This window comes from Misgurnus anguillicaudatus, chromosome 15, assembly GCF_027580225.2.
Source record: "Misgurnus anguillicaudatus chromosome 15, ASM2758022v2, whole genome shotgun sequence".
Taxonomy (NCBI): Eukaryota; Metazoa; Chordata; class Actinopteri; order Cypriniformes; family Cobitidae; genus Misgurnus; species Misgurnus anguillicaudatus.
The window spans coordinates 8365061-8387736 of NC_073351.2; the positions used below are offsets into that span (position 1 = coordinate 8365061).

The 22676-nt window shown below is 38.6% G+C and overlaps 1 protein-coding gene across 2 annotated transcripts in view; it reads right to left on the reverse strand.

Annotated features, from left to right (window-relative positions):
* Positions 1-330: 330 nt before the first annotated feature.
* cntn5 (contactin 5) overlaps positions 331-22676 on the reverse strand; it is a 330742-nt gene continuing 308396 nt past the window's right edge. For both annotated transcript variants that reach the window (XM_055173819.2, XM_055173818.2), the window contains exons 19-24: positions 10142-10376; positions 7977-8086; positions 7105-7291; positions 5371-5483; positions 5120-5288; positions 331-1847 (exon numbers count right to left, since the gene is read on the reverse strand). In XM_055173819.2, the coding sequence (XP_055029794.2) occupies positions 1744-1847; positions 5120-5288; positions 5371-5483; positions 7105-7291; positions 7977-8086; positions 10142-10376 (918 nt within the window). In that variant the 3' untranslated portion in view covers positions 331-1743. The remainder of the gene's footprint in view (positions 1848-5119; positions 5289-5370; positions 5484-7104; positions 7292-7976; positions 8087-10141; positions 10377-22676) is intronic.

Genomic DNA, 22676 nt, shown 5'->3' on the forward strand with positions numbered 1-22676 from the left:
AAGTATGTATATGTTATTACCCAGTACTTACCTAAAGTTACATAATAATTACAAGTATGTACTACTGGTAAGTACAGTAATGATACCAATTAATTACCATGTAGATACCTAAAAGTACCACACATTTGTCTGTAAGTACAACTTATTTGTCATGTCTGTGCTACCAAAGTGCTACCAAAAAGTTGAATGTGTGTACTTTTAAATGCAATTGAGCTACAACGTGCTAACAAACACATTTAGAAAAGATTTTGTGTAAAATTAACCAGTCAGTCAGTAGCCGTGGGCGGGGCTTTATCACTGTGACATCACATTAACAAGAGAATCAAAACAGAATTTTGCTTTGGTTTAATGGTGATAAATAAAGGAGAGGATTGATTGTTGTGTTCACACACTGCCAACACACATTTTTGTCTAAATACCTTGCAAAAGTGGATTTTGCATAATAGGTTCCCTTTAAATCTGCAATCAGCGATGAATAGAAATTTCTGGTGGATTCAGTTTTAAAACAAATTCTTACATATATGTAGTGATGTCAAAGTTAACAAATTAATGCATAATTAACTGTATTTATTCAAAGCTGAGTGCTTTTGAAAATGTTTAAGCTTGCACACATTATAAGTATTTGAAGGTTACGGAACATAACATTTAAATAAAGGCCTTTAAATCTATTCAAGAGCTAACTATATATTGGCTTGGCATCGCATTCTCATATGATTCACACCTGCTATTTTCTCCTCTGGCTATAGACTTTATAAAGCCCAGAGCAGATTTCTAAGCGAGGCTTCAGAGTAACTATTAAATTCTGGGATCTCTGAGCAGCTGAAGTAAGAACAGAATCATTCCTGACCAATGTAATTGTCTCCAACTCAATTTTGGCCGCAACAAACTCTGTTGATAGAACGAATCGATAGCAATCAGATCAAGAGATCTTCACCCAGAACAGACACACACGAGAGCCCTTTAAAAATATACATCACATTTATTTCAACTGTCACAGATCGGCCGTGGTCTTTGTCTACTGAAGTGTTTGGGCACGACAAGTTGAGTTCAAATCCTCCATCAGCTTCACTGTTGCCCAGCAACCTCACTGGTTCTCAAAAGCCAACGAACGTAACAAAAACGTGAACGGAAGTTCAAAAACTTTGACGCAGCCGACCGAAACACACCACTGTATTTTTTTGTTTGTTTGTTTCTCTAAAGGTAACACAATGTACAAAAAGCAAGTCTGGAAATAGTAAGATTTTCAGCACTATAAAAATGTCTCACTTCTCGCTCCGTTTGTGAATAAGAAAACAATGCACTTATCTCTACTGAGCTTTACTCTGCGTCGCTTGTTAGGCAGCCGGAGGATAGAAATGGATGCGGTAACGTAATGAGGGAAGCCACATTGGCACAGAGCAGCGGACGGTCCCAGCAGCTTTGAGCAAACTCCTCTGGAAGTCCCTACTTTATAAAATGTCTTGTGGCGTACACCATTTCAGACAACCGTCTCTGAACTTAGTACAGCACAATACTACAAACGTGTCCTGAAAAGAAACCCGGAAACAGAAAAAATACAGAGAAGTCGTCCAGAGTTGAAGTTCGTGATATTTGCCTGGAAAAGAAGCACTTCCGTTTGGCTGGCCCTTAGGTCCTGTCGATGGTACGGGCCACAGCAGGCAGGCCCGTTCCCTTCATATAGGCTTAGTTGGGAGTGGTTGTCGCAGGGCAGGCGATGGGAAGATTTCAGGATACTCAGTAGCCTCACAAGGGAAAAGAAGGCACCAATAATGACAGGAACAGAGAAGTCCATGCCAAGCCTGCAGGCAGATTATGAAGGGAGATCTGCCCACTCTTTGCACGCACTCCTGGAAATAAAGTTAAAAGAGGGGGAAATGAGACCAATATATAGTAACATTACGCCGAATTACTTGACAGTGGGTTTTAAAGGTAGACTTGCATGTCCAGAAGGAAAACACCAGCGTTTGCGAGACATAAAGTGAAATTAAGCTTTGTTTTTTGCACAGGCCTACTAAAGGGTTAATGGTGTCACATGGTGATCAACAGTACAAATGACACATTTTACCTATAAGCAAAAGGAAAAACCGCCAACAATCAAGAATGCATGATAATAAGGTGTCATGGCTTTGCAATCAAAAAATGTCATTATAATGGAAGTCAATGGGGCAAAAAAAGCCACAAACAACTAATTAGGGAGAAAAAAATAAAAACTGATGTTGCACAAAAACTAAAAATGCATCAAAGCCAATGTTTTTACCAATCTTTGACAAGCCCAAGACTGTGAAAAAGGTAAATAAAAATCCAGTCCACAATCACTTTTTATATTGAAAATCAGTAATTTTGTGTGTTTTTTCATCAAATCAGTGACACCACTTATGAACTTGGCCATTAAAGAGTTAAAAAATCATGGAAATTTTGTAAGCATTTGGTAGTTTTGATCAGTACAGAGGGTGATTAACAGAAAAAATTGAAAAAATATTAAATACATTTTTACAGCCGTTTAATTAAGTGGCTTTTTTATACAACCTGAAAGGGTAGTAAATTTGCCCACGGTATATTGCTGAGTTTTAAAAAAAAAACAATTCTCAAAATATGTGTCAATATAAGATTTGTCACCAAAATCATTCCATTTGCTGAAACATAGAGAAAGTTGTGGCCAAATTAAGACATAAAACGTCCAAAAATGGCCACAACAACCCATAAGGGTTAATCATGCAGTCTTATGCTGCGTTTACACCAACCGCGGTAGAGGCGTGAAGCGCGAGTGATTTTAATGTTAAGTAAATGTGAAGGCGCGTTGACGCGCGTCAGGAGGTCCCGCGGCGCGGAAGAGGCGTTTATTTCCCCCCTAGAGTAAGGTTACAAAATACAAACTGGTGACTTTCTTTATAAATGCACAATCAACATCAGTCATCTTGCAAAAAGACAACCGCATAGCACTTGCCCCTCCCACAAGAAGCGGATTTTGCCTCTGACGCGCGTCAAATGCTTGCTTTTTCCGCGCGTCTACTCCACTCTACACGCACGAATGCATTCAAATTGTTTAAGCGGCAAACTAGGCGTGGTAAACGCAATTTTGACGCCTGAAGCGTGGCTGGTGTAAACTCAGCATTAAAAATGAACCGATAAAGTTTCTAAAGATAGAGGCTTTGTTAATAATATATTAACTTTAATATTAACTTTGTTTCATGACAGAAGCGGTTGAAAGTGGACAAAAGAGATGGATTAAGGCCCTTTCCACACGTACACGGGTATTTTTAAAGCCATACTTTTTTCTATGCGGTTTGGGCGTTGCAGTATATATTTTTGTGATTTTTAGAAACTCTGGTTGCAGCGTTGTTGTGAAGCCGGTGACACTGAAGTTTTTGGCATGTTTAGGGATATTTCACCATCTGTTGGTTTGGCATGCTCTTGACAGCGTTTGATACCGGGTTATTGCGTGTGCGTGTGGTCGATGAAATTTTTTTGGGCGAAGAAGGAAAAAACTCTAAAAATACCAGTGTCGTTGTGGACTAGACCTAAAACACCAGGTGTTAGCGGGAATGTGTCTTTGTCATCCACTTGCGATCTAAACGAACAAAACTCATCTTAATACCAGGTATAAACAGGACCTAAGTGTGCATCCCAATTCAGGGGCTGCGGCCTTCTAAGGCCGTATTTGAAGCCAAATAACATTCAGCGGGCTGCAATGAAGGCTGTCCCAATTCGAAGGCTCATTAACATACAAGCCTCCAAATGTGGCATTTTTTCCCCCTGAAACCCAGGATCCATAGATGTATGCTAGTAAATGATGTTTTAGGATGTGAATTAATATTATTGCTGCAATTTTGTGCGTGTTGCGTTTCGCTTTTGTATATTTCTAAGGTTGGTGAATTTGACATACAGCTGGGTAGTTAAGGTGCGGTTAATATTTGGCGTCTAAATCCGGACGGAAAACGCAGATCTTGTCACATGACCTGTGGTGCGCTTAAAGCATTCTAGAAAGTTGAAAAGTTTTTACCTCAATGTGGTGCAGACGCGCCTGGAAAAAAACGAGCGTGTCGCACCGCGTTTGCGTCGCGACCGCGTCACTTTCATTATGAGCGCACATACCACGCCTACATTTAAAATGAACGAAGTTGAGCACGCAAAAGACGCGAAATGTGAATCGCCCCTTAATCTGCATCAATATGTCATATTTTCTAAAATTAAATTAAAAACATATCTGGCTCCATATTTAGTGGGCGGGAACAGCAGGTGATCCCACTCCCCCCGTAGGCTAGATGGCTGTCCGTGGACTTAAAATGATCCAGACCCTGAATTGGGATGCACCCAAATTGTAAGTTTTGAATGCTTATATCTTCTAAAAGAGAATTTTGTCAGCGTTTTGGATCATACCAGTTCCTTAAGCCTAACTTGGTTATACTAAAAGGAAAGATTAACATTTTTTCATAGGGCCTTTTATTTTTTATTTTTTTTATGCAAATATTAAAACAGTGTCATATGCATGATTTTAACAGGTGAACATTTCAACCACTGAATTCATTGACTGAATTTTTTTCTAAACTGAAATCAATTATCTTTTTTATTTCAATCTTAAACATCTTAAGGATTCAATGGTAGATACGGTTTGTTAATACATTTAAATAGGAACATCTAGTAAAATCACAAGTAAAGGAAGTTAACAATCTCCAGCAATTTAATCTCGGTCAGCGTGAAATGATCTTAAGACTGAAATTATCTACAAAACAACATTTGAATGGAGTCTGTAGCTATATGGTAAATGGCTCGAGCTGAACTAATTGCAGAAAAGTGCGGAGAGGAAAAATCGCTTAGAAAAAGCAGCAAGACGGATTTGTACCAGAGGTTGTGAAGACTGTAATTACGACACAGCAGAAAAAGAAATCCAGAAACCAGAAAGGAATTTAATGGTATTTCCACAATAATGGGTCGCTAGTCCTAGTGGTATAATGACGGTAAACTTAACATGTTTTTTATGTTTTGAGAATTGGATTGGATAATTGGCTGTGCAGTTGCGTAAATGTGCATGGGGAGGAAATTTAACAAGAGCTAAAAAAAAAGCATTCAGGTCAACCATGCTGTGTTAAACTTTAAAATGTGACAGGAGTGCAACACTTACCAGAAGAAGTGAGCAGTCTGACCTGGGCGCTGGCGGCCCCTTCGCCTCCATCGCTGACCGCACGCACCTCGATGATGTACGTCCCTCCCTCAGGAAGGGTCAAAACGATGGCCGAGTTTGGAGTTCTCGTGACCTGGCTGTGGCCACGCCCCTCCTGACGCAGTAACACCTGCAATGTGAAACGGAAACAATAGATGCGTGTGTGGCAATGTTAAGTTCAGCATTATATCAGCAGTGTGTGCGTGACCGACCTTGTAACCGATGACATCTGACTCATTGTCCCTGGCTTTCACTGGATCCCAGGATAAAGAAACATTGTTCCCTTCCTGAATCCACATTAAGTTGCCTGGGGGTAAACTTGGGGCTGTAGAGAGAGAGTGTAAGTGAAGCTTACCAAAAGAGAAAAATAAAATACCTATTAAATAAGGAAGGTCTGAAATGTGCAATGATCACACATTAATTGAAATTTTCTATTTAGTTTTCATCTCTCCACATGTAATTTCTATCAATACAGTACAGTACTGCATGCACATTCAGAGCATGATGTAGCAGCATATTTGATTGCGGCGTGCTTATTACTTTTAAAAATCAAATTTATACATTTTGAATACTTACTTAGCTGATTGCGCTTTTTGCTATTTCTGTATTACTAGAGGAAGACGTGCACAGGCATGGCACACACTTTTAAAAATCAACGTCATATTCATTTTGAATACTTGTTTAGCCGATTGCGCTTTTTGCTATTTCTGTATCACTAGAGGCGGACGTGCACGAGAGTGGTACACACTTTTAAAAATCAACGTCATATTTATTTTGAATACTTGCTTAGCAGATTGCGTTTTTTTGCTATTTCTGTATCGCTAGAGGCGGATGTACACGAGAGTGGTACACACTTTTAAAAATCAACGTAATATTTATTTTGAATACTTGCTTAGCCGATTGCGCTTTTTGCAATTTCTGTATCGCTAGCTAAGGACGTGTGCGGGCCTGGTGCACACTTTTAAAAATCAATGTCATATTAATTTTTAATACTTGCTTAGCCGATTGCGCTTTTTGCTATTTCGGTATCACTAGAGGCGGATGTGCACGAGCGTAGCACACACTTTTAAAAATCAACGTCATATTCATTTTGAATACTTGTTTAGCCGATTGCGCTTTTTGCTATTTCTGTATCACTAGAGGCGGACGTGCACGAGCGTAGCACACACTTTTAAAAATCAACGTCATATTCATTTTGAATACATGCTTAGCCAATTTGGCTTTTTGCTATTTCTGTTTCGCTAGCGGAAGACGTGCGCGGGCCTGGCGCACACTTTTAAAAATCAAGGTCATGTTAATTTTTAATACTTTAGCAGGCCACGTGTTTTTGCCATGAGCGGAGGAAGCTTGTGCACAGAGAACAGCAACAGGTAAAGAGAAGAGAAGTTATTTGCCGTTTTACTGAGTTAGTTCGTAAGAAAATTTTCAAATGGACTAAGATCACCAATATGAACTTCGAACAATTAACTATTATAAATATAACAGCGTGAAATGGCTGAAGAGAACTCACTACATTAAAGCAATAAGCGTTTATGTAGGCTAAAGCTATGCATCACCTCTTATGTTTTATGAAAGTTTGCATTTGCTGAATTTTATTTTTGCTTCAAGAACGCTAATGTTTAGTAATTTTTACTTGAATGCTTCCGTTTTAAATCCCAAAGACCTTACTGTTTGGTTAATAACCTCAACATTTACCTATTGATCATATTAATATGTTGTAGGGGAAAGCTAGAACAATATAAGACTTTCACAAACACATTTTTGAAGGATACAAAATATTGTCTGTTATTGTTACAGGCAAAATGATCCAGCACTTTAAGTGTTGCAGAAAAGCGTAATATAAATGTAACAAATTATTATTGAACAATAGAGAAATATAATTAGGGAATCACAGAATTTGGTGTAACACCGGTCCTAACAGTCACACAAGTCATGCAGGGACTCACCGTTTTTTCTAGTGCTGATTTTGATGGGCGAACTTGATGGGCCCTGACCGACGCTGTTAAAGCCCTTAACCGAGATCAAATACTGCGTGTTTCCCTCCAATCCTGACAGCAGCATGCTCGTCTCATTTCCCACCGTCCTCCTTTTCTTTCCCGTCTCCTCCTGCTCCATGTCCTTCCAGTAAGTCACCTGTTCCCAACAAGGAAATGTGCCTCAATCTCAAAGATATTTCGCAGCGATGAGAAAACGAGATTGAGGTGCCTCAATAAATGACAAAGCAGGGCTCCGCCAATTTTGCGCAATATTGTATCATTTGGTTTAAATAACCATCATACATTTTGCATGAAGAGCATAATAGCAGAGCATGTAATATCTCCCGGCGATGAAATACAATAATCTTTCCCTCTGGAGGACACAACTGTACAGTTTTGTTGCCTTGAATAATTTCCTCCTCTCTTCAGAAAGCATAACTGTTGACTATTGAGAAGACACTAATGAGGAATAGTGAGGGGTCATGACTATGAATGTTGCATTCCTTTAAAGCTGTCAACTGCCTACATACCCACATAAAAGATGAAAATCACAAACAAAAAATCTAATAAATAGAAAAAAATCTTTCTCTCATAACAGAAATAAGCAAGTTTGAGATTTTTCTCATGTGTCAATAGCAATGTCTCACCCCTAAAACTTGAAATATACCAAAGTCTGCAATAAAAACCTCAGAGATTTTTAGCTGCATTTCTCAGCATAACTATTGGAACAGCTTTTATGTTGCGTACCCTTATGATGCCCAAAAATGCTATCCATCTAGGCAGCTTATCAGATTTTGAAACAGAGCCATCGATCAATTCATTTCTCTTTCATTCTCTCTAACCTCATAGCCTTGGGGTCTTCCAGGACCGGGACTGGGCGGCTTCCACATCACCCTCATTTCTGAAGAGGAGACTGCAATCGCCTGCAGGTCAGTAGGAGGCTCCTCGGGTTCTGCATTGAAAAGCGGCACATTTCAGACTCCTCACCAAAATCAGCTCTATACAGAACAAATTACTGCACACATGGCTGATGATGTATTTGGGACGCAAACTTCATCTCTTGTGTGTTAACCGTAAGTGTGAAGAGTCTAAACAGATGTGAATGGTACATGGTGGAGCGGCGTGATGGAGATTATTGCCCAGAGGAGAGTGAGATGAGAGAAACGCTGTGAGATTGAAGACTGACAGGGACAGAGGACATCCATCACATTAGCAGCAGTCACAGGAAACAGAACTCTGATGCCTGGCATCAAACCAGATTGACATGGTGCGAGCACACCATGAAACTGTTTGGCCCTCTTGATCAATTCCATCTGGCCAGTGATATTTTTCAAAGGACAGAAAGTCCAAAACAAATGACATTAGTTTAGTTAGGAAACTTTATGTTAGCAGATTTAGTCTGCCAATTCCAAACCCAGTGTTCCCACACCTTAGTTATCTTCAAATTCAAGGACCTTTCAAGGACTTCAAATAACATCAAATTCAAGGACTAAATGTTGGGACACATTTCAAGTGAGAGCGAGGTTACATCGTTTTATGTTTTTAGATACATTGTTACAGTTCCCTTTCGAGGGAACTCGCGCTGCTTCACTGCGGTGACACTTTGGGGACGCCTCCAGGTGTAAGTGCGTCTGAATGTGTATATCAAATTCAACCAATGGTGATGCTTAACGACAAAGACAGGGTGATGTGGGAGCCAGGAAGTATATTGCAATCTGAAATATTGCCAAAGACGGCATTACAGGGACGCAGGAAGTATGGCAAAGGAGACGCAGCGTCTCGTTCCCTTCTCAGGAAACAATAGTTACATACGTAACCCGAGACGCTTGTTTCAAACGCAACTATGCAAAAAAGCATTTTGGTATGAATCAACATTCGCATACAGAAGATATAAATATTTAAAGCGAACAGTTTAGCATGTGTGCTTAAAAAGTCTAGAATTTTTATGATATTATCCTACACTACACAGGAAATAATATGGATTTTTTTCCAGAAAACTTCTTGCATAAAATAGATTCAAGCTCTTTCAATGACCTGTATCTATGTATGTATATTTACAAAAACTTCTCAGGGCCTTGAATTATTTCCTCCAGATTAACAAACTTTCAAGAATTTCAAGGACCCGTCGGAACGCTGCAAACCGTGTAAACTTAACGTATACTTTAATAAAAAATTGTAAATTATTTAAGGTAAACGAGACCAGATTACAATGGACAAATATACGCAATTATAAATAAAGGTGCCTCATGTACATTTAGTCAAAGTGTTCAAGAATATCCATTTCCTTCTTAAAGGAAAATAGCAACGCTTTTCAATATTTAACTATGTTCTTACCTCAACTAGATGAATTAATACATACTAATAATAATAATAATAATAATAATAATAATACATACCTATCTTTTTTCAATGTGTGCACTTTTAATCTTTGTACTGCGCCTCGTGAATGTGTTAGCATTTAGCCTAGCCCCATTCATTCCTTAGGATCCAAACAGGGATGAATTTAGAAGCCACCAAACACTTCCATGTTTTCCCCATTTAAAGACTGTTACATGAGTAGTTACACGAGTAAGTATGGTGGCACAAAATAAAACTTTAGTTTGGAGCCATAGGAATGAATGGGGCTAGGCTAAATGCCAACACACTCACGACGCGCTGCACAAAGACCAAAAGTGCACGCATCGAAAAAAGATAGGAATGTATCCATTCATCCAAGTTCAGGCAATAACATAGTAAAATATTGAAAACGGTGGTGTTTTCCTTTATCAACATGAAGGTGATGGCATTGGGTTAAAAATGCCTTGATGTTATGTTTGACACGTTTGTATTTTAACATCAGCCACGATGTCTCAAAATCCAGACACAAATCCAGACAGTACATCCGTTCAAAGCCCTGGCTTAGCTGTTGTGTGATGTCTTTCAAGGTTTGAGATATTATTTTTCGTACCGTTGAGCTGCCTGTTATTGAAGTTACGTAAGATAGCAATAAACTCCAGAGGTCTCTCACCTCCCTCAGCAGAGAACACAGTGACCACGTCGCTGAATGGTCCGTCGCCTTTGTTGTTATACACTCCCACCCGCACCTCAAATGGGGTGAGAGGGGGGAAGGTCTCGTCCCTGTACTTATACGTGGTGGAGTCTGCCGAGGTCACCATCTTCTCTTTCCATCCACGCGTCCCGTTGGCCCGGAATGCCACGATGTAGCCGAAACCCTCCCCGTTTTGGAATTCTTCAGAAACGGGCTGAGGGCGAGAGAGAAAACACATTAATGTCCGCCGTTGATTTATTTCCAAAGCGATTACATTTAAATATAAACATTGTTTACATTCTTTCTGATAACATTGCTCCAAATATCTCAATTTGCTGAGGGAAATAAACATTTCTCTGCAAAGAGACAAGTGAAATTGGAAAAGTATCTTAATAATATGCAGCCAGCTGAGCTTGGTGAAATGAGGGCAGGGTAAGCGGCCATGCAGTAGGTAATTTATGAAGACTTTTGCCGGGGAATTATCAGCCCTCTAGATGTAGTCTGGACGGCCTTGTATTTATACTTATTTGTGGAAAATTTGTGGCAGCCTAACTTTTTCCAGTTCAGCTTAAATTAAAGTTTTGTCCGAGGCATCTCGCTTGCAAGTTTTGCATTAGTCTGGCTGCTAGTTTTGTTGAATTAGAGTTGAGAATTAAATTAGATACAGACTACCCAAAATATTCCTATATGGAACTGACTGTAACATTCATATAATCTTTAAAATGTCCAGACAAAAATGCTGATATCTAAAATATTAGTTCTTATTAAAAACAGTTAAAGCTGTCATAGTCTACAATTGTGGACAAAAATATTGTCGCCTTTGGTAAATATAAGCAAAGAAAGCTGCGAAAATAAATCTGCATTGTTTCTCCTTGGAGCTACGGAAAAAAAAACGCAAAAATACAATGTTTTATTTAAGTAAAACAATTGAATGTTTTTTTTATCCATAGAGTATAATATGGAGTTGGCCCACCCTTTGCAGCTATAACAGCTTCAACTCTTCTTTGAAGACTTTCTACAAGGTTTAGGAGTGTGTTTATAGGAATTTTTGACCATTCTTTTATGAGCACATTTGTAAGGTTAGACACTGATGAGAAGCCTCGCTTGTGGTCTCCGATCTAAGTAGGCGTGCCCACCAAAGCTTTTATGCCCAGGGCCGGCGCATGTTTTCAATTGTTTCCAATGGAAGCTCTGCGTTTTTCAAAAAAGGGTTGAAAAATATTCAACTTCGGGTGAAAAGCTCTGCTCGTCAATGTCAGTTCTCACACGGCCGTCCAATCACAGTGGAGTAGGGGTGGGACATTACCACAGCAACAAACCGGCTCACAGCTGAAGTATCAGAGCTACCAAAGCGGTCAGCTGAAGAAAGCTGGCACTCAGGCATTCGGCGTCCTCCAGGCGTTTTCAGCCGCGTTTAAAAGTTTTGGTGTGCACAACCCCCAATTCAACCCAAAGATGTTCTGTTGAGTTGAGGTCAGGACTCTGTGCAGGCCAGTCAAGATTCTCCACACCAAACTCACTCATCCATGTCTTTATCGACCTTTCTTTGTGCACCGGTTCACAGTCATGTTGGAACAGGAAGAGGCCATCCCCAAACTGTTCCCACAAAGTTGGGAGCATGAAAGTCTTGTGCTGCGTCCGAAGTCGGCTACTTCATACAATATAGTAGGCGATAAACAGTAGGCGAGGCGAGTAGTATGTCCGAATACATAGTATTTGAAAAACAGTATGCGAAAAGGACCCGGATGACCTACTACTTCCGGTTAGATTTTGCAGCGTGCATACGATGGACACTTCACTATCTCATGATGCCCCAGGAGAGGAGTTATCCAACGAAGAAGACGACGCGTTGCGTCTTTTTTCGAGCTGAAATTACATGACGTGATGACGAAGTATGTAGCAACATGGCGGATGTAGTACGTCCGAATCTCATTCATACTACCAAGATTCATATTATACAGTACCTACTGTTTTAACGGCAAGTAAGTAGGTACTTTATCTCATTCAGTACCTACTGTACAGTATGCGGTTTCGGACGCAGCCTTGGTATGATAAAGCATTAAAGGAATAGTCTACTCATTTTCAATATTAAACTATGTTATTACCTTAACTAAGAAGAGTTGATACATCCCTCTATCATCTGTGTCCATGCACGTAAGCGCTGGAGCGCGCTGCGACGCTTCGATAGCATTTAGCTTAGCCCCATTCATTCAATGGTATCAAACAGAGATAAAGTTAGAAGTGACCAAACACATCAATGTTTTTCCTATTTAAGACGAGTAGTTATACGAGCAAGTTTGGTGGTACAAAATAAAACGTAGCGCTTTTCTAAGCGGATTTAAAAGAGGAACAATATTTTATGGCGTAATAGCACTTTTGGGAGTACTTCGACCGGCGCAGTAACACCCTCCCTCTCCCATTATGAGAGGGAGAAGGGGAGCGGACTTTTCAGGCAAGTCGAAGTACTCCCATTACATGCACGCACACAGATGATAGAGGGATGTATCAACAATTCTTAGTTAAGGTAATAACATAGTTTAATATTGAAAATGAGTAGACTATTCCTTTAAGAGTTTTTTTCACTGGAAGTGATTGGAACACCTGAATTCAATGATTTCTCTAATACACACTGGACACAATTATTGGCACACCTAGAAATGTTTGAGTAATCTCTGAAGTATATTCCTATTGATATTAACATTTTCTTAGCACACCAAGGTGACTAGAAACATGATGTTAAAATAATGTTGAATTACTTGACTTATGCATTATTATAACTCATCATGTCAAGATAAAAATAGTAAGACGAAATGACTTGTAAATCCAAGTTGATTGTACTTAAAAATTTAAGTGCAATTTTTACAATGTGGTCTTATTATGCATGATTCATACTGTAACTGCATATAATTTAAAAGAAAGAAATTGCCTTTCAATCTTTCACCAAAATCTAAAATGACTTGACTTTCTTCAGTTGACTGCACCGAACCCAAACTTATTTACAAAATTACTTTATTACAAGCTTATTTAAAATGACGCTTACAAGAGCAAAAAACAACAACATTTAAATTAAATTCATTATGATAATTATTACTAAATGATTACTTTACAGTCTGTCATCCCATCCATAAAACACAAGCAGAACAAATTCCTGAAATTATTTGTAAATTCATTCTTATGTAAATTGTCACATTCAATCCAATACAACAACATACACAGTGATCTGCTCTTCTTTGTTTCACGAATAAAGGCTGATTTAAGTTAGGGTTGTTTAATTGTTTTCACTCTATGTTTGCCAAGCATTCAACCACACTCACCTCAGAAAGCAAATTAGGAATTTGCTTAAGCCAAGACTAGACATTAGTTGAATTAGGAAAAAACTTAAACAAACATGCCTTACTAAAAACATTACTTGTGTGCATTTTGAGGCAAAACAAAAGGCAGTGATGTATTTTAAGATATGTCAGTGCAAGTTGTTTTCAGTTAGGACAGCTCTTCCATTTATTTTAGTTTAGGACTAGTCTAATCCCTGTCTGGGAAACCGCCCCAATGTGTTTTATGCACAAACACTTATTGTACAATCAGCTTGGTCTTTGACAGAGCGACAAAGCTTTAATTCTACCATAATGCTGCAAAAACAAACAGAAGCTTTAAATGTATCCAGTAGACAATTCAAATCTCCATATTTTTCTAGTTAAATAACATCTTTTGTTTTGCCATTTCTAAGAAAGAAGGAACAGTAAATGGCAGAGAATTACATTAAATGTCAGTCAGTCCCAAAAGACTTCTGGAGATTTTCTGTTGTAATGAAACAAATCATTTGTGAATGTCAAGCGCTTTGATGCTGAGCCTAAACACATCAATTAAACATGCGCTAATCCAACACATCCAAGAAACGCCATAAAGCCAAAGCTTGGCACTGTTCTCTGAACCCTATCAACCGCATGTCAAGGGGGTTTGGTTCTCTGGTAAATATGCTGTTCGGGTGACGACGCTTTGTGAATAACAAATGTGATATCAATTTATCTGCACTCCGTTGGAAGTAATTCTGAAAATCACTTGGTGAAAGTGAACCGTATATCGCAATGCTCTGCTAAAGGTTGAAGTCCTTTACCATTCACTGTTGAAAATCTTTTTGAAAATATAGCAGCATAAAAATTTGGTGAAACAGCCAAATATACTTTCTTTATCGTATACCATAATGTCTATGTAGAGACTACTTGGTCAGCTCTCATATGTCATTCACACAGTGTGATGGTAACATTTCGGTATGGTCCTAAAACAAAGAGTGCAGAATGAAGTCATGTAAACTATTTTTAAGTATTTTTAAGGCAATTCAAAGTGTTCTCACTATATGCTTTATTGTATGGAAAAGACAAACAACATCCTTCAATATAAAATAGTTTATGTAGTTTATACATAAACTATTTATAGTTTAAGTTAATGACTAAATTTAGACCTACGCCTATGCGGAGGCTACGGCGTACATTGCAAAAAATGGCTTTCTTACTTAGTATTTTTGTCTTGTTTTAAGAACAAATATCTAAAAAGTATTACATTAAGATGCATTTTCTTGATGACCAAAATAACCAAAGAAAATAAGTCTAGTTTTTAGACAAAAAATTGCCAAATTTAATTGAATTTAAAGTAGCAACATTTTTTGCTAATGAGGTAAGAAAAAAATCTTGGAACTTTTTTCTTAAAACAAAAAGGGTAAGAATTTTTTTCTTGTTTTTTTATCAAGTGTTTAAGCACAAATTCACTTAAATTTGAATGCATCTTGATTTAAAGAGCACCTATTGTCCGATTCACGTTTTTACATTTCCTTTGGTGTGTAAGGGGCCAGTCACACCAAAAGCGTTTATGGCAGTTGCAGGAGCCTTTTTTGAATGATATTCTATGGGCAGGGGGCGTTTGCGCGCTGTTTATGCGCGCCGAGCGCCTTGCGGTTTTTTGCCGCCTGCCGCGCACGCGTTTTTGAAGGAACGCTGAGAGCGGAGAAGTGCCCGACGTCATTCGCGTCGGGCCTTACGTTGTGGTGAGGGAAGTTTACAGTTGCTTTGAAGAACAGAACTCCACTCACTCACTCTCTCCTGCGTGTTTGTGCACCTCTCACCCTCAAACAAGGTCAGAGCAAGCACCCTCTTTTTAAAGTTTCTGCTAATATGACAGTTAACAGCAAAATAGCGCTCACGCTTCAATATTTGATTGACAAGACAGCAGACTCGGTGGTTGCTTAGCAATATAAAAAGCCGTGTCGCACTGCTCTTTTTAAAAAAAAGGCAGTGCGTCGCGCCTTGCGTTTCCTAGCGTTTAAAGCGCTTTTGGTGTGATTAGCCCCTAAGTGTGTATTAGTACATGGTAACGATATGCAAAAGTAAACGATGATGCGAGTTATTGTCTCCAATGTAAATCTCTTTTCTTGGACTACAACAAACACACGGATTGTAGGCAACAGTTTACTTCCTGTGATTGGTGATGTAGACAAGACCGACATTATCATAATTCCTCCCGCTTGGACTTACAGCCTGTAAGTTAACTCCTGTCAGCACTGCATTGTGAGTGAATCTTTCAAACATGGTAGGGGGCGTCACGTTTCCTGCTGATGTCAGAGGTATTCAGACCAATCAAAACGTACAGATTAGCTGGCCAATCAGGGACAGAACTTTTCAAATCCGTGCATTTCAGGAAGAGATTGAAATCTGAAGCTACAAAAATGTACAGTATGTGGAAAATAAACCACGTGAACACATTGTATTATACCAAATACACAAGATAACGTTGTTTTTTAGCAATGAAATAGGTGCTCTTTAAGCATTTTTAGATATTTGTACTAAACACAAGACAAAAATACTAAGTAAGAAAGTCATTTTTTTGCAGTGTAGGTCTTACGCATAACTATAAATAAAGCTTAACACAAGCAAGATTACTAACACCCAAAATACTCTTTTCTAAATGTGTGTACAGTCTGCTGGTCACATTTGTTGATTTTGGCTGTCCAGATGTTGACAATTTCCTCCGTTTCTCTTTTAAAGAAGTTTGACGTTTGCTTGAGGTTTGTCTGTGAGTCCATATCAAACTCTGTCTGAAACACCTGCTAGACGTTTAATAGAATGGAATGTAATCTATTAAGGGAGATAGAAATTTAATTAAAATGTAAGATGGTGGAATTAAATCTTGGGCAAATTTAATAATTGACAAACACCTGTACTCGCCTCCATTTCTGGCAGTGAATCTGTCCGTCATGCCACAATTTGACTGATTCACCCGCTTCCAAATTGTTTCGTCCCCTGACAGCGACACCCAAATGAGACACAGAGGGATGATGGGAAAGAACTGGCTGTACCATCACACTCTAAATACCGTTTAAACACTTCCAGCACTAATTGAAGATGAAGTTTGTCATTTTTGTTTGTTTTTAAATACTTCCTTCTATACCACTTTAATATGCACAAAAAACATGGGAATAGGTCTACCTATTTATTACCAATAGGTAATTAATCAATTTAAACAGATTAACAGATTAATAAGTACTCCACCTCCCACGTGACATCATTAACTACATTGTTGAACCAACATGAGAAGGTAGTTAGTTAGTTAGCAAGTTATTTCGTTGTTCGGGAAATGCACCCCAATGAAATGTCGTCTCAACCAAATGCATGAGGCTGGGACAGGGCTTTGTGTGACCCTTTGCAGGCAGGAGGGATTGTCAATATTTTTGCAATTTTTGTCTATGGTAGCTCCTAGACATTACACTCTAACAATGCTGGGTTGTTTTAACCCATAGCTGGGTAACAACAACCAGCATAGGGTTATTTATAACCCAAAAGTTGGGTTTGTCCATTATTGGCCCAAATATGGGTTTAAACAACCCAGCATTTTTTATGGTGTATGCACATACCAACCATTCTGCCGCCCCCTGAGGTTTTCTGCATGAGGCAACTGATAAAGGGCTGTTTTAAAACAAAGAAATCAGTTTGGCTACAAAGTGGACTGGAACTGGAAGTATCTAAAAAGGCTTTGGGCCATAGAAAAGGCATCACCCGCGGTGGAAATGAAGTCTGTCGGCGGTCTCATATTGGCATGCATGGCGGACGTCGTGCAGAAGTAGGGCGACCGTTATGGTTCAGTCCATCGCTTCTGGAGCTTGTAATACTCTATCTTTCTCTCTCTCTGCAGCGGCTAATGAGCAGCCGTGCAGGGCTGTTTAGTCATTCATCCTATTTAATAAGCAGAGCTCTGCCCAGCCGCCCGAGTCTCCAACAACCACCCAGAGATTATTGGAGAGGCAGCACAGCGGCCAGCTCACATGTCCTGACTGCCAAAGCAGCACCTCTTCTGCTCTGTATCGTCCCATATTCATCAACGTTGATTGGAAATGCTGAGCCAATTCAATGGCCCTAAAGTGGTTAACCAGACTGCAGATAAATGGGGCGGAGCTGAAACACTATATGGGAACGTTCTAGAGAAGGTGATGTTCTACATAATCTCGCTGGTCATGATTTATCCAAGATGGGCTTATTAGGTAAAAGCTCGGTCTTTTAAAAGGCTATTGAAATGTGTGGGGGTGGGTTACACATGACCTAATGATCCATCGGCTGCAGTTAATATAGATCAGACAGACTGATACTCATAAAATTAATTCTCTGTGACCTCAGCCAAAGCCACATAAGGAAAAAAGGAAATGTTAATGACAAAGTATACAATCGAAAGACGTATATTATAAGCAATGGGAATGAAACATGCAAGTAATCTAACATACAGTAAATATATACTGTAATACACCATGATGGTGTTGTTCATGGCTGCCAAGGCACCGCAGTGGTTTTTTGAGGGTGTTGTTATGTGATTCATCAGTTTTTCTAGATGTTTGCTAGGTAGGATCTGCATCAAAGCCCAAGAAGAGCCCAGATATCTTATCCCAAGATATGACTATTAGCGGCCCCATCTCAAACCCCTGCGGGACTCCAACTGGTGATCAGTCTGGCATGGGAGTTGAGAGCTCTAACAAAGATTGAAGTTTACACACTAGACATATCTGTTACATATTTCAAGTCAATCCTTTAATCTAAGTCTATTGGTTTCATAAAGTAATAATACACATCTAGTAAACAAATCACATGATCTGAGAAATTATCTGAGTTTTATGCAGTGTTGGAGTTACGTAAAAAGTCAAATACTTCCATAGCAGCATTGATAGTGATACCATCCATTCAACAGGGATGCGTGTGATGGTGCTCTAATGGTAAATGTTCAAGATCTGGGTTTAAACAGGTTGGGGGTTAAATTCAGGTATGGGAGACCTCAGAGAATTACTAAATTACTGAGGAATTACAAAACTCTGCTCAGGCATCATTATGTCCTTGAGCAAAGCACTTAGGCTCCAGAGGGACAGTCCAATTAATGCACAGCAAATGCTTTGGGTTTAAAAGCGCACGTTAAATGATATGTAATTTAATATGATGTACTATGGGTCTCTAAATAGCACCTGAAGCCCCTGTCAAGATCCTACTAGAATGTCTCTTAATGTGATACAGCAGAGGAGAAATAATGGCAAGCCTCCTGTGCATTTCAAACACTCCCTTAAAAGGCAAATATTACATGTGAAACATATTAATGACTCTGAGCAACATCTACATAAAACGTCCCTTGTCCATAGACACATTAACCATGTTCTAAGCATATAACCAAACTGGGCGTATTACTGAACCCTTGGCACAAAAGCACAATTTAAAACTACTATTATTGTGTAGTTACATTTCATGACTTTCTCAAGGGGTCGTCATCTTGGTAAGCATATTTTATTGCATGTGGAATGAACCCTATCTTTTTTAATTTTCCACTAAGGTACACTTGTCTCCGTATAAAAAGTTATTTGGATGGCGACAGTTGGCGTCTGAGCATTTAATAACCGTCACTTACAGCCTGCATCTGTTCCACACTCGCCAGACAGTGGCACCTTTAACTGACCTCATTTGGATAACTTGTTATTTTCTCAGTTTTAAATGTTTATCTGCACTGCACAGAGCTAAAGGTGATTTGTCTATTAACAACCATTTTCTGCTTGTCCTATCTTTAAATGGTGAGAAACACTGATTGGAGTTTGCTCCGGCATTGTTAGGATTGAGATTACAAACAGATGTTTCATATCCATCCGCAGCAGGGGAAGCATTTTAAATGCTGAAGGTTAATTGTCATTTACTTCGCTCTTGTTTAACCAAACTTATAATTTATTTAATAACACCACAGATTTAATTGACTACCAAAGACGTACAGACATGGAAAAACTGCTTGCGTTCAATAAAGAACACTGCTAAAAGCAAACATTGCTTATAGTGATTAATAAAACATACTTCATCGCCTATTAACTGTATATGTAGACTACATTAAATGTGTTACTGTGCGCACATCACACCAAACCTTATACTACACACACACAAGAAACAAGCAAATAAAAATAATATATTAAACGTCATATACTCTGGCATTATTGAGCCCACATCAAGTGTTCAATTTTGGGGCACGGCCACAAAAGTACAAGGCCGTCAAAATATCCTATCTAAACCTTCGATTTTAATAACGAAAGAAAATTGTGACCGGCTTCATTCTTCTGAGTCACTTTGACCCAGTAGCACATTTAAAAATTTTGCATTGAAGTAATAAAGGAAAGTCTTAGCCAACATGTTAATGAATAAATCTCTGCAAGAGAAAGTATAATACTATCATTATAAACATTTTTTCATTGACTTTTCATTCTTGAGGTTCTTCACATTCTTCACAGTAAAGTTCATTCATTATTAACAAGTGAATTTAAGAGAATAATTTAAATTATAGCTTTATGTGAAAGAAATTAATACTTTTATCTGTTTGTAAATTTAATTATTATAATAACAATAGTATAAAAAAAGTATAAAACCCCTTTTTTTAAACAAAGGATTACAGTTACCATATAATAATTTTTTTGTAAATATAATCCTTAAATGACATCTTTCCATTATAAGACATAGTCCCTGACATATAAACAGATAAAGAAAGTTAATGGTCATCTATGGTAATCTTTATAACCATTAGGCCACAACTGTCACCTGCCCGCTTAATAAACCACAGCTACAGAATTGTCCAATCAGCATCAAGGACCTGAACTATTAGTTTAAAGTCCATGTAAAGTCCAATATTAAATATGTTCTCACACCACAAAATAATGTGTTATTAAAGCGATACTCCAGATCAGTGTTGTTTTCGTCAATGATGACGATAACGAAATGATTTCGTTGACGCACTTATTTTTTATGACGCTAACGCGACGATGACAAGCTAAAAATGTCTCTAAGGTGACGAAAACATGACGAGACGCTTTCGAGTCATCGCTGACGTTCATAATGCATGTCATTTCTGCCTATTTTGTCAACACTCAACAGTCTCACTCACGCTCACGCCCACCACCCGGCTGCCGCCATGCTGCGCACGCGCACAAGATTTCAAACAACAACAACAACACACCTGCGGCTGTGGCGAGTTCGAAGGACCGTAGCGGTGACGACAATAAAAGGAAACGACGAGATGATTTATGGACATACTTTCAGTATAATCCATCAGACAGAAAAACGGAATGCATATTGGGAGACGACGGTAAATGTGGCCACAAACTAGGTGGGAAGAATACTACCAATCTCAAGCGGCACCTGAAGGCTCATCACGCTAATATTTTTTAAAGGTAACTAACCAGTCACGCTGTTAACATATCATATACATTTAATTTTACTCGACAATCGGCTTGTGACACATTTCATGGTAAGCTTAAGGTTTTACATGTATCTGCTTGTCAAACCTAAGCCCATTTCCAATACTTTTTGTGGTGTATTTAAATAAGGCAAGGCATGCTTTTCTCAACTTTATAAGCGAGGTATCAGCGTAACACACAAAAACTCAACATGATGGTATATTAGGCTAAACTTTTTTCTTCATAACTTTTTGTTATAACATGCGCAGAAGGCACACCGACTAAAACAACGGCAAGCCCTCAGGGACAACCTTAATGCACATTTTAATTGTATTAAATACACCACACTTTTTAACCTAAATACATTGGTTAAAAAATACTTTTTTTACTAAAATTGACTTAAACTTGACTAAAACCTTTTTGCGTTTTCGTCGACTAAAACTTGACTAAAACTATAAATTTCACAAGTGACTAAAATGTGACTAAAACTAAAAGCATTTTCGTCCAAAAGACTAAGACTAAAACGAAAACTAAAAGGGCTGCCAAAAACAACACTGCTCCAGATAAATATCAAAATTACCACATTAGGAGTTATTTTAGTAAATGTCATTGCTCTTCCAAGATAAGATTAAAAAAACAGGGATCAGGTAACAACTTCTGACTTTAAACCTCAAAAAATTCAAAAGAAGTCTGCAGCCTCCATAGGTCGCATTTGTAGGCTGCATACGTCATGAAGACCGTCTTATTCCAGAATATTAAAATTTTTCAAGTTGTCTATTATTATTATTTAATCGTATATTGTTGTAACACGCTTATGACTTGCGAATATAATACTCAGTTAACTTAAAAACACCAGGCGTGTAATAATGATGGATGCAGCCTGCATATGCAAACTAAGGAGGCTGCAGCCTTCTGATTGAGAAACGGCATACACACTCTCCTCATTCACAGATTTTTCACAGACGAATCGTGTGACCACGGTGGTACCGGGAAAATTTGATACCGCAATACCACAGAATGTATAATACCGTTTTAAACCCTAGTTAGTGTGTAATGTTGCTATAATAGCTTAAATAATACCTGTAAAATGATAAAGCTCAAAGTTCTCTGCCAGGCGATATATTTTCTTTAACAGAATTCGCCTTTCAAAGTCTACAGCGAACGGACGGTTTGGACTACAGTCTTCTACTTCCTGCTTTAATGACGTCAATAAAACAGGAATACGTCAGTCACCAGCTAAGCTAACGGCAACCTAATCTGCTATCGAATCACAACACACTAAACAAACTACACAATCAGAAATCGTTACGTATTTCTGGAGGAGGGACTTCATAGAACAAGGAAGACATCAGCCCGTTTTTAGGACAGTGAAAAAAGCACTATACAGATAAAGCTAATTGTGTGAAAAATACTGATTTTTTACATGTGAAACGTGTGAACACATGTTATATTGTGCACTGTAAACACAATCAAAGCTTTAAAAACACAGAAGGAACGTCACTGTGTAACCAAAACTCAGTATGCTAAAACCATAGACGTTTAAGAAATAACTGGACCGATCATTGGCTCTTTTGGTCAGCTGCTGCGATGGGTCAGCAAGCAAATGAGTGTAAACGGAGGAGCTGTACATCATGGTGTAAATTTGATATTTGGCTGGAGTATCCCTTTAACCACCCAGCCAAATTTGAACGATACACTTCTGCTGTTATTTATGTACGTACAACTATGTCCTATTCAGTCTCTGTCACATGAAGTCAATTTGTTTCTCGAGCCAAACTAACTACAAAAACCTTTGCA